The 12,215-nt window shown below is 16.1% G+C and overlaps 1 protein-coding gene across 1 annotated transcript, besides 20 other annotated features; it reads left to right on the forward strand. All coding sequences in view use genetic code 6, as the record gives it.

The window, feature by feature from the left end:
* The first annotated feature begins 866 nt into the window (after window positions 1-866).
* Window positions 867-899: a microsatellite.
* Window positions 868-913: a microsatellite.
* Window positions 870-913: a microsatellite.
* Window positions 914-971: 58 nt separating this feature from the next.
* Window positions 972-1,015: a microsatellite.
* A 719-nt stretch (window positions 1,016-1,734) lies between these two features.
* Window positions 1,735-1,770: a microsatellite.
* A 265-nt stretch (window positions 1,771-2,035) lies between these two features.
* Window positions 2,036-2,090: a microsatellite.
* Window positions 2,091-2,093: 3 nt separating this feature from the next.
* Window positions 2,094-2,151: a microsatellite.
* Window positions 2,113-2,152: a microsatellite.
* A 521-nt stretch (window positions 2,153-2,673) lies between these two features.
* Window positions 2,674-2,706: a microsatellite.
* A 628-nt stretch (window positions 2,707-3,334) lies between these two features.
* Window positions 3,335-3,417: a microsatellite.
* Window positions 3,349-3,399: a microsatellite.
* Window positions 3,418-4,659: 1,242 nt separating the features above from the next.
* Window positions 4,660-4,714: a microsatellite.
* A 1,192-nt stretch (window positions 4,715-5,906) lies between these two features.
* On the forward strand, window positions 5,907-12,199 carry IMG5_054890 (hypothetical protein; the record flags this gene model as incomplete). The annotated part of the gene is made up of 5 exons (XM_004037318.1): window positions 5,907-6,359; window positions 10,265-10,921; window positions 10,975-11,706; window positions 11,751-11,924; window positions 11,982-12,199. Coding segments are annotated over 5 exons (2,234 nt in total), but the record flags the coding sequence as incomplete, so codon positions are not given.
* Window positions 7,236-7,288: a microsatellite.
* Window positions 7,739-7,777: a microsatellite.
* Window positions 8,587-8,673: a microsatellite.
* Window positions 8,715-8,782: a microsatellite.
* Window positions 8,727-8,771: a microsatellite.
* Window positions 8,737-8,782: a microsatellite.
* Window positions 9,400-9,475: a microsatellite.
* Window positions 9,493-9,548: a microsatellite.
* Window positions 12,200-12,215: the final 16 nt, after the last annotated feature.

Genomic DNA, 12,215 nt, shown 5'->3' on the forward strand with positions numbered 1-12,215 from the left:
TTTTATTAAAATAGTTTAAAAATTCATATAACATAAATATTTTAATAAACAAATAAAAGCTTTGAGTTTATTGATTAAAAATATCTAAAAAAAAATATAAGATTTAAATTGTAAATATTAAAAAAATTCAAGTTCAAAAATATTGAGCATAATAAAAGATTAAAACAACCACTATATTATGGTGTTCTTATATGAATAAAAATATTATAAAATATCATAACTTTAAATTTTTGAAGTATTATATATTAAGATAACTCATATATAGAACATAAGATTTTATTCTAATTTAAATTAATATTACTTATATTTTTTTTATTTCTTTATATTATTATATTAAAATAAATATAAATAAATAATTATCATATTTATAAAACTAAAAAAATAATATTTTTTATATAATAATTTATAATTTTTATGTGAAAATAAAAATATATATAATAAGTTGTTTTTATTAAAAATAAATTGAAATTAATATTTTTAATCTATATATAACTAAAAATAATATAAAAAATAGCTATAATAAAATCAAAATTAAAATTATTTAAAATAATATAAACATATAATATTTTCATTTATAATATTATTGTAAGTTTGAAATAATTATAATCTTGATAATTTATTATGATAAAGAAATTTATAAATTTATAAAATATTATTAAAATTAAATAGATGTTATTTTTTAAAGTCATAGTTTTATTTAATTGAATGAACAAAATAATAATTTAGCAAATAAATATATTATTATTGCGTAATTATTTTATGAAAAATTAGCTCTAATTAAAAATTTTAATAAAATAAAATATAATAATTATTTTATAAAAAATATTTATTAATAAAAAAGAAAATAAATAAATCTATTATTTATTTATAAAAAAATAAAAAATATAAAAAATAAAAAACAAAATAAATAAAATGAGTTCAAATTTCAATATAGAAAAATAAGAGGAATAAAATTAAGAATAAAAATGTAAAAAATACTAATATATGAAAAAATAAAATATAATAATAAAAAATATATTATTTATTATTATATATATTAATAATATAATAAATAATAATTACTAAAAAATTATAAAAATATTTTTCATTTTATATAAATATTGCCATAAATCTAAAATAAATTGCAAAATTATTTTAAAAAATAGAATCTAAAATCGAAATAATAAAATAAAAAGGAATGAAAAATCCTCTTGATAAAATTACTTATGTTACAAGTAAATACTAACAAGGAATATTTTAATCAATCAGTAATAATTAAAATGATGCAGAAAGCGATTAAGAACAAAAAATTTCGAATTCTAGTATAAGTTTAAAACAAAACGAGGACTTAAATTGTATTAAAAATTAATTAAATTTTTAAAAAGCTAAAAATGATTAAATGGTTCTATAAATAAATGATTTTTTTGAGCATCTTATTGATATTATTGGATAGTCTGAATAAATTATATAAGAAAATTATTTTTTAAATGAAAAGTTCCAAATATTTTTACGCATTTATGAAAACTAAAAAGATAACTATGAATAATTAAAATAGAAATAGAACGAAAAATATAATATCTAGGGGGAATATTAACAAAATGTAAAAAAAAATGCAAATAAAATTTTTTAAAATAAAAATAAGTCACATGAAGAATTTATATTAATAGCAAATGAAATGGTAGAAAGAACATTTTAGATCTTTTATGAAAACATAGAAAGTAGTAGATTAAATCAATAAGAAGTTAGAGTATTAATAAATAAAATATAAAGAAAAATATAAATATAAGAAAACAAAGAATAAATAAAATATTATTAAGAATAACCTAATCAATTATAATAGTTATAGTAAAAAAATAATTTTATGTAAGAAAATATTAGTAATTTGTAAAAATAATTAAATGAACTCTAAAAAAATAAAAAAATTTGATTTGTAAGAGGCTAAAATTAAAGAATTAGAATTATTAGTAAATAAAAATGAAGATTTAAAAAAAATTATTGATTCTTCAATATTTGATTAATAAGTTTTAGAAAGAAAAGTTATATAATAAAACTATGAAAAAATTAAAAAATAAAATGAAAACTTAGTATAATAAAATGAAGAATTAAAAAATTCGTAAATACATAAATACATAAATATATAAATATATAAATATATATATATATATATATATATTTAAATTTTTCCATATAATTATAGATTAAAAATATTTAATGAATAAAATGTTATATTAGAAAAAAAACTTGAATAAGAAATTGAACATAGTAATTTTTTAAAAAAACTTGAATAGTTTGATTCAGAGTTTGATATTATATAATAACAAAATGAAAAAGTTTAAAATTTAAATATAGAAATTTCAAATTTAAAAGCTTAAAATGAGCAATTATTATTTAAAAACTAGTAAATATTATAATCTAGAGTTAAAAATTCTGAAATAATTTTAACAGATGAAAACATATCTGATGATTATAATCATTTAAATTAAGATAAAATAGAAATAAATATTTTATAAATAAAATCAGGTTTATTAGAAGAAAAAAAAACATAGAAATTTAGAAACAAGAAATCGAATAAAGATTATAAGATGTAGAATAATAAAAATAATAATTAAAAATATAAAATGAAAATATTGCAAATGAAAATTAAAATTTTAAAAATACCTATAAAACTTTTGAAAAATAATTTAAAGAGTAATATAATATTTAATTATTTTTAATATTTTTATTTTTTAAAATAAAATATTTAGAGCAGTAAAAGAAAGAGATTTATTAAAGAAATAATAATAATAATTTAGTGAAAAGGAAGCCAGATTATAATAATTAGAATAAGAGAGAGTCAATTTAGAGATAGAACTTTAAAAAATGCAATAAATAAAAAAAGAAAAAGAAGAATATGAATAAAAACTTTAAAATTTCTAAAAATCTTACAAAAATATTGAAAATTAATTATAAGAAGTATAACAAGAATAAAACATGAAATAAATGGAGGAAATTTTCGAGGATAAATTATAATAAGAATTAATTTAAGCTAAATCATAGGTAGCAATAGAAAGAGAAGAAAAAGAAGAAGTTTTAAAATAATTAGAAATTATAGAAAAAATGAATAAGTAAATTTAATTGTAAAAAGAATAAATATTGTAAGAAAATTAAGCATTTTAATAAACTTATAAAAATTTGGAAAAACAATTAAAAAAAACTCTTTTTGAAAAAGAAAAAATACATAAATAAATGGAAGAATTTGAAAAAAAATTGCAAAGTAATTCTTAATAATAAATAATAAAATCATATTCAAAATTAGAAGATGAATTAAATACTTTGAAATATTAATAAGATAACCAAAATAATTAAGAAACTTTTTAAAAAAATATAGAAAAAATAAAAGAAGAAATATTAGAAGAAAAAAAAAATATTAAAATATAAAAGGAAACATTAGCGAAAAAATTAGAAGAAACAGAAAAATAAAAAGAACTGATTGAAAAAACAAAAGAGAATATTCTATAAGAAAATAAAGGATTTTAATCTAATTTTAAATCTTTATAAAAAGAATTTAAAAAAACAATATAAGAAAGAGATTTATTACACAATGAATAATAAAAATTGGAATAATAGTTAAAACAAAAAGATTCTGAAATAGAAAAGCTAAAATAAGTCAATTTCCTAGACTAATAAGAAATGGCAGATAATGAAAAATAAAATCATTCTTTAAAAATAGAAAAAGTTTAAAGTGAAAAAGAAGAAATTGAAAAACACTAAAAATATTTGTAGATTTAATATTAAAATTTGGAAAAAAAATATTAGGAATTAAAAAATGATAAAAATATGATACTCGTTGATAGTGATTAGAATTTTAATAATGATAAAAATATAAGAAAATAAAAATCAATGGCAGAAATTGAATGTGATAACTATAAAACTTCCTATAAAGTCATGGAAAAAGAATTCAAAAAAACAGTCAAAGAAAGAGATTAATTAAAGTTTTTCATATTATTCCATTAAATATATATATATTTATATTATTAAAATATATTTATAAAAAAAGACAGGATAAAATTATATTAGAAAAAGTAATTCAGGAAATAGAAGAAAAAATGAATTATGAATATCATTTGAAATAAATTTAAGAAATGAAGTAACTCAATGAAAGTTTAATTTAAGAGAATAAAATATTAAAACAAGAATTAAATCTAAAAGAAGAAAATAGCAATAATTAAATTCAATAAAATCAAAATTCTGAAATTATAGATGAAAAGAAAATTCTAAAAATGGAAAAGGAGTAAATAGAATAAAGACTGCTCTAAATTTAATAAGAAAAGAAATTGATTGAATTATCTTAAAATGCTTAACTTTTAGAAAATGCAAATTTCAAATCTACTTTCAAAACATTTGAAAAATAATTTAAAGTAATAATATAAATAATTATAAATAAATATAATATTTTTATAGTAAGCAATAAGAGAAAACGATTAACTAAAATTTTAGCAAAAAGAATGGGAAAATGAAAAAGAAAAACATTAATAACAATAAGAATTTTTAGAAAAAAATTTAGAAGAGCTCCATAAAGAGTTTAAAGAATATAAAAATGATATTGAAATATAATATAAGGAATTTAATTAATAAAAATAATTAAAATCCTTGAGTTAAATAAAAGCTAATAAGTAAAAAAGCGAAAATGAAATAAATTAAAAAAATGTTGAAACTGAAAATAAAACATTTAAATTGACATATAAAAATCTTGAAAAAGAATTCAAAAAAACAATTAAAGAAAGAGATTTACTTAAAAAAGAACTCGAAAATATTCTTGAATAAAAAAATTATTATACAATTGATTAATAAACTTCTAGAAAACAATCTAATAATAATATTTAAATTTAAAATAATAAAGAGTAAAATAACCACATATTCTAAAATTCAAACAATAAAGAGTAAATGTAAAATAATAGAAATTAATACTATGATAATAATGAAGAAATAATTCAATTGAAAGCCCTTTTATAAGAAAAAGAGTATAAAATATAAGAAAAAGAACAAAAATTAAACTAATTATTAAACTCATCACAAGAACAAATATAAGAAATACAAGAATTATAAAAATAAATTCAAAAATACCAAAATAAAGGCGTATAAAATGAAAGCATTCAAGAGTTATAAGCAAAACTAAAAGACACACTTTTAGATAATAAAATATTAGAATAATACAAAAAATAATGCGATATTTTGAAAAAGAAATGTGAAATATTATAAAACACAATAAAGGAATTAAATGAAAAAATCGAAAAATAAAATCAATTGTTAAAAAATTATGAAGGAAAAACACTAAGTTTAATTTTATTTAATAAATAAATTCAAGAAAGTGGAAATACAAACGAAAATTAAAACGATTAAAAGCTAAAGGAAATAAACGAAGAAGTTAGTTAATTAAAACATCTTATTAAGTAATAAGAAAATGAAATAAATAAACTTAAATAAATTCACAATTCAGATAACTATTCTATTTCTGACATTAATTAGAAAAAAAAAAATGAAGTTTCATCTTAAATAAATAAATTATTAAAAGTAATTTTTTTATCAATATTTAACAATATTTTTTTTATAAATAAAAAAAGAGTGAAAAATAAACAAATTCAAATAACCATAAATCAAATTTGAAAAACTATTAAACAGAAATATAATAAAATATTTTAAACGATAATTAATAAATTCCTTAATAACAAAAAAATATTGCATTAGATTAAATGTACTTGAAATGTATTTAGCGTTCGAAAAATTTGTTAGATAAAAATGAATTACTATTTGATTAGATGAGAGCATAAAAAAATACATCACCGCTTTTTAAAAAAACACCTAATAGTATTTAATCTCAGGTAAATAATAGCATTTTTTAAAGTTAAAAATCAGACTAAATTACATATTAATCTCCTTAAATTAATAAAATGCAAACGTCTCGATATAAAGGCGACCTTTTAAATAAATAAAGGCATGGAACGGGTTGTTATGTATATGAAAACGGAGAAATATATGAAGGAGAATGGAAAAACGATAAAATACATGGATATGGAATACTTAAAGATTAAGATGGAATCGATATTTATAATGGAGACTGGGAATATGATTTATATAATGGATAAGGAAGATTAAGAAATCAAAATATTGTTTTTAGTAGTTCCGATAAATTAGATTATAAAAATTTTGATAATTTAACTTAAAACTGGTAATTTTATAGCGGAAGTTTTACTAATGGAAATATGCATGGATAAGGAACTCTTATTATGTTTAATAATGAAAAGTTTGTAGGGTAATTCCTTAATGGAAAAGTTGATGGCGAAGGTTGTTATTATATGAACAACGGATAAGTTATTTCTGGAATATGGAAGAATTAGAAATTAGTATAAATAAATAATTATTGATTTTTTTATAAGTTAATATAGAAAATATAATAAATATTTAAAAATTATTTATTTTAAAAATTTAAAATGTGAACCAATATAAAATATATTATCTTTATTTTTATTTATCAAATTTATTAATAATTTTAAATCTTTATTGTTAATGTAAAACTATTTTTATCATCTCCTTATATTTATACTTCAGAAGGCAAACCTAATCCTTTCATAGCCCCTTCAACGATTCCTTTAATAAGATAATACCATAACTATATATATTCTTAAATATCATTCTGATTACTTGAAGATAAATTTGTAAACCATTAAAAGTTAATTACTTTTATAAAAAAATATCCTTTTTGATTTGTATTTACTTTATCAACAGATTTTTAGAATAAATAAGGCCAAAATTGTAAACAAATATATTTTATATGTTGAGTGCATTTTACTTGATTATATTCTTCTATAAATTTATCTAAACTGTTTTCTGTTATTTTTTCTATCACACTTCTTCCTATTTTATATCCTAATTCTTAAAGTGAATTTTGAATAAATGCTTAACTTAATTGTTAATTTTTTTATATTGATATTATATACTAGGTTAATAAATGATAATATCCAGATTAATCAATCGTTTTTTTATCTTCTTATTTATTTATGTTCATTTTTTTAATTTTTATATTGATTAGTTTATTTAAAATATAATATTTTTTTTATTTTATATATTTAAGTATAAAATTTGTTTTTAAAAAATGATAAAAATAAATTTCAAGAAAAATATATTATATATTTATATAAAATAAATAACTAAATACTATATAAATATTAATTTATATGAATTATAATATACTTCTTTTTTTTTATTATGAATAAAAATAGTATAATTATTACTTTTTTTTGTTAATTATTATTCTTTTATTATAATTTTTATTGATAAGCAAATAAAAAAAAAGATTAAACATTAAAAAATTTGAATATTTAACATGTAGATTTTTAATATATCCTGAGTCTCGAATTTATTTTCTTTTGGTTAAACATAAATAATTTTATCAGTTTGCTTTTTATCTATTTTGCTTGACGAAGCACTATATAGACAAGATTTTGGATAGAATAATTTTACTAAAAATAAAAATATCAAATATTACTTGTTTATAGCTTATTTTATTTTTTAATAATTTTTTTTTAAAAACTCAATCACTAAGAAAAAAATGGCGAATGTTTCTTTTATTTTTTAACTGAGTTTTTTAAAAACTTACAAAAAAAAATTAAATAAATCTATAAATTGTAATAGTTATTTTAAATTATTATATTCTTTTTTTCATATCGTTTTAAATTTTATTTATATCAAATAAATAATGGAATTTATATTTTTATACTATTTTAATAATAATTTTTAAAGAAATAATATATTTAAATAAATATTAGTGGAGATCTCAAATATATTGTAAAATTATATTTTTTTTATCTAAAAAAAATCTATTAATGAAAATAATTTTTGTAGTTAACATTTTTTTTATTTTTACATTTATACTGATTAATTTTTTTTTTTATATATAATTTTTTTATTTATTTATTAAATAAGAATTAAAAAAAATGTAATAGATGTGATATATATTATTAAAATTAATTTTAAAAAATAAAAAAAGAAATGTAAAATTATCTGAAAATTTAAAATAAAAAACATTAAAGTTAAGCTAATAAATTAATAATAATAATTAAAAATGATAATATAAGAAACATAAAATGAATTAAAATAGGAAATTAATAAAGAATATTCTTAAACAATATTTATAAGTAATGACTATGTATAGAATGATCGAATGATCTTTTATTTTTGAAAAACTAATAATTTAAATTGAAAAAAATTTTATTTTATTCAATAAAATATCGAAAACTACAAAATTAAAAAAAATATAGAGAAATCGTTTATTCGCTTTTATATATATATTAAAAGTTAGAATAAAAAAAAAAAAAAATTATTATAAAAAAATAGAGTTTAATAATAAAAAAAAATATCTAGATGAATATAAATCATTAAAAGAAAGTTAAGAGAAATATATTACTTAAATAATAATAAAATAAAAATTTAAAAAATCATATTAATGAAAATTAATAACCTTTATAAAAATATAAAGGATATAAATTAATACTAATGAAAATATTTAAAATAAGTTAAAAAAAAATTAAAAAATTCTATAATTATAAAATTAAAATAAAAATTATTTATAATAAATAATCATAAAAAATAACATATAATAATATGTAAATACAAAAAATAAATAAAATATAAAATAATAATAAATTAAAAATATTAATATTGTTTTTATATATTATTAATGAAAAATAAAAAAAAAATCTTATAAATAAAATAAATATATTTATATAAAAATATATATATATATAAATATAAATATAAATATAAATATTATTTTTTTTAAATTTTTTTTTTATTATACAACTTAATTAAAAGATTTAATTAAATATAAAATTAAATTATTTTTTTATTTTTATAAGAAAAATTTATTTACTTTATTTTTTTTTTTTAATACAATTTTATTTTATAATAATTATTCACTTTTTTAATTTTTTCTTATTGCATAAAATTAATAAAAAATTTATTGTAATATAATATTAGCTAAAACTAGATATATTAACTAAAAAAAGGCTTGAACTATTTTTAAGGTAATTTTTTTAATACATATTAATATCATAATTTTTTTCTTTTAATTAATATAATTTTAGATACATATAAAATAAATATTTATTCTATATATATTTTTGTTTTAATATTTCATTATTATAAATTATAATTTTGATATAATATTTTTACAAAAAAAAAAATTAAATAAAATAAAATTCATAAAAAATAAAAAATAAAATAATATCTTTTTTATTATAATTTTAAGAACATATAATTATTATAGGTTTTATTAAGGATTGAAATACTCAATATATGATGTAAAATTTACTATTAATAGCAAAAAATATTAACATTAAATGCATTTTTTATTAAAAATGTAATAACTTACTTACATATATAAATAAATATTAATATTTAATATTTTTTATATATAAAATGAAAATATTAATAGATTTTAATTTATTTTTATCTAAAAAATATTATTTTTTTATTTTTATTATTAAATTAATAATATAAATAATTTTTTAAATATAATATAATTATTAAATTAATTTTTAAATAAAAATATATATTTTTTTTCATTGCTTCTTTTAAATTTATTTTTTAAATAAAATACTTCTTTTATAATGAGAATCATAAATTATTTAATTAATCATATACTTATTTGAAATCAAACTAATTAATTAGATATTTTAAGACTCACAAAAAGATAATTTATGTAGAATTTACTAAATGTTTATAATAGTTAATAACTTTGAAAATCTTTGCGCATAAGAATAAATATGTTTTAATAATAATTGTAATAAAAAATTGTTTTATTTTTAATACATAAATAAAAAATGTACTTCATAATATATAAATGCAACTTAATATATGAATAGACATAAAATTTATTTAACAAAAAAAATTTAGGATATATTACTTTTAGAGAAAGTGAGTGAGGAGATAAAGATTTTAATATATGAAAATTTATGGCATCAAAATAAATAAACAAGTTATATACAAAAATTATTAATTATCATAAAATTTATTTATGAAAATTAAATAAATATTTTTTTTCTTAAATGTATAAATAAAAATCCTTTTTAAATAATAAAGTTAAAAAAATTAAATTAATTTTTGAAAATAAATAAAAGATAAAATAAAAAAATGCAAAATTAATTTTAAAATCAAGCCAACTCTTCATAGTATAATTTTGATAATGTCAAAGTAAAAATTAGCAATTCTAAAAAAAATACTATTAAAACATACAAATTTTTTTAAAAAGCCACCTTAAAATGGGCATGGTCCTTTAATATCAAGGAGAGGTCCTACTGCCTCAAAATAATAGTCAGCCAATACTGAAAATCGTCCAATGACATCTTTAAAAGGAGTAGGTTATGGAAAATAATAGAAAGGCGATGATTTTTATGAGACAAAAATGAAATTAGATTTAAATAAGAAGATAGAAGTAAATGCAGAAAATAATTTTAAAAATATGGAATAAGAAATAAACGATTTGATTGAGAAATCAGCATAATCAAATTTAAAAGGTAATTTAAACGAAGCATTAGAGAAAGCAAAGGAAGCTTTTAATAAAGAGAAAAACTTAAAAAGACAAAAAGAAAATGCTAATTAAATAGATAGCATTAATATGGACTTAAGTTTTACAATACAATTTAATTTAGCTAATTAATTATAAGCAAATGGTATTTACTAAGAAGCTTTATAAAAATATAACGATATGATTAAAAGTAGACAATTTCCTTAAGCAGGAAAGTTAAGAGTAAATATGGGAAATATATATTTTGCATAAGAAAAATACTCTATAGCAATAAAAATGTATAGAATGGCACATGATTTAATTCCTCCAACATCAAAACAAATGAGGTTTAAAATACTATAAAATATTGGACACTCATTTGTAAAATTAGGATAATTTGAAGTTTTTTTTTTAGATATAATATAAAATAATAAATATTTATTATCAAAAAAAAGGAAGCTATAAATACTTATGAAACAATAATGAAAGGATATCCTTAATTTAGTACTGCCTTTAATCTTCTCTTATGTTTGTATGGATAAGGAGATAAAGTTAGAATGAAAGATTGCTTTTCTTCTATGTTAAGTATAGAAATATAAGGTTATACATAAGAAGAAGAAGAAGACATAAATAATTAAGAAACTACATATAGTGATATGTTAAGAGAAGAAATAAAGGAAAAGAAAAGATAAGCTATTGATATTTTGGTCAAAAGTGCGAAATTAATAGCTCCAGTGATAGAAGAAGACATAATAGACGGTTACAATTGGATAATAGAGACATTAAAAAAATCTTATTTTCCAGAAGTAGAGGCGGAAGTAGAAATATCAAAAGCAATGGCTTTTTTGAAATCTAAGAACATGGAAAAATCAATCGAAACATTAAAATCTTTCGAAAGGAAAGATAAAATAATGATGGGTAGAGTAGCAACAAACATATCTTTCCTTTATTTCCTTGAAAATGATTTAAAAAATGCAGAAAAATATGCAGATATAGCTATTAATTTTGATAGATTTAACCCTAAAGCATTAGTAAACAGAGGCAACTGTATGTTTGCAAAAAATGAATTCTTAAGAGCAAAAGAATAATTTCTAGAAGCTATTGGTGTTGAAGCAGATTGCATTGAAGCTTTATACAATTTGGCTTTTGTTAACAAAAAACTTAATATGTTTGCTGAAGCTTTATAAGTATTATTTTTAATTTTTCAAAATAAAAATTAAATTGCATATAGGCTTTAGAAAAATTATAAACTATTATTTCTACACCTGAAGTTGTCTATTAAATGGGCAGTATACATGAATTAATGGGAAATACTAAATAAGCTTTAAAATGGTATTAGGTTCTATTGACTAAAGTGCCTTCTGATCCTAATATTTTGGCTCGTGTAGGAAATATTTTTGCTAGGGTAACTTATTTTACATTTTTAATATTTTTTTTTTATGTTTTGTTAATTATTTTTTAGGAAGATGATGATAATTAAGCTTTACATTATTATTCTGAGTCCTATAAATATCTTCCTACTAATATTGAAACTATAGGATGGTTAGGTATTTATTATGTTAAATAAGAACTTTATGAAAGAGCCTGTCATTTTTTTGAAAGAGCTTCTTAAATTCAATCTAAGGAAATTAAATGGAGATTAATGGTTGCTTCTTGCTATAGGAGAATGTCTTCTCTTAAAAAGCTCTTAAAATAT

This window comes from Ichthyophthirius multifiliis (genome assembly GCF_000220395.1).
Source record: "Ichthyophthirius multifiliis unplaced genomic scaffold scaff_1120509250190, whole genome shotgun sequence".
NCBI lineage: Eukaryota > Ciliophora > Oligohymenophorea > Hymenostomatida > Ichthyophthirius > Ichthyophthirius multifiliis.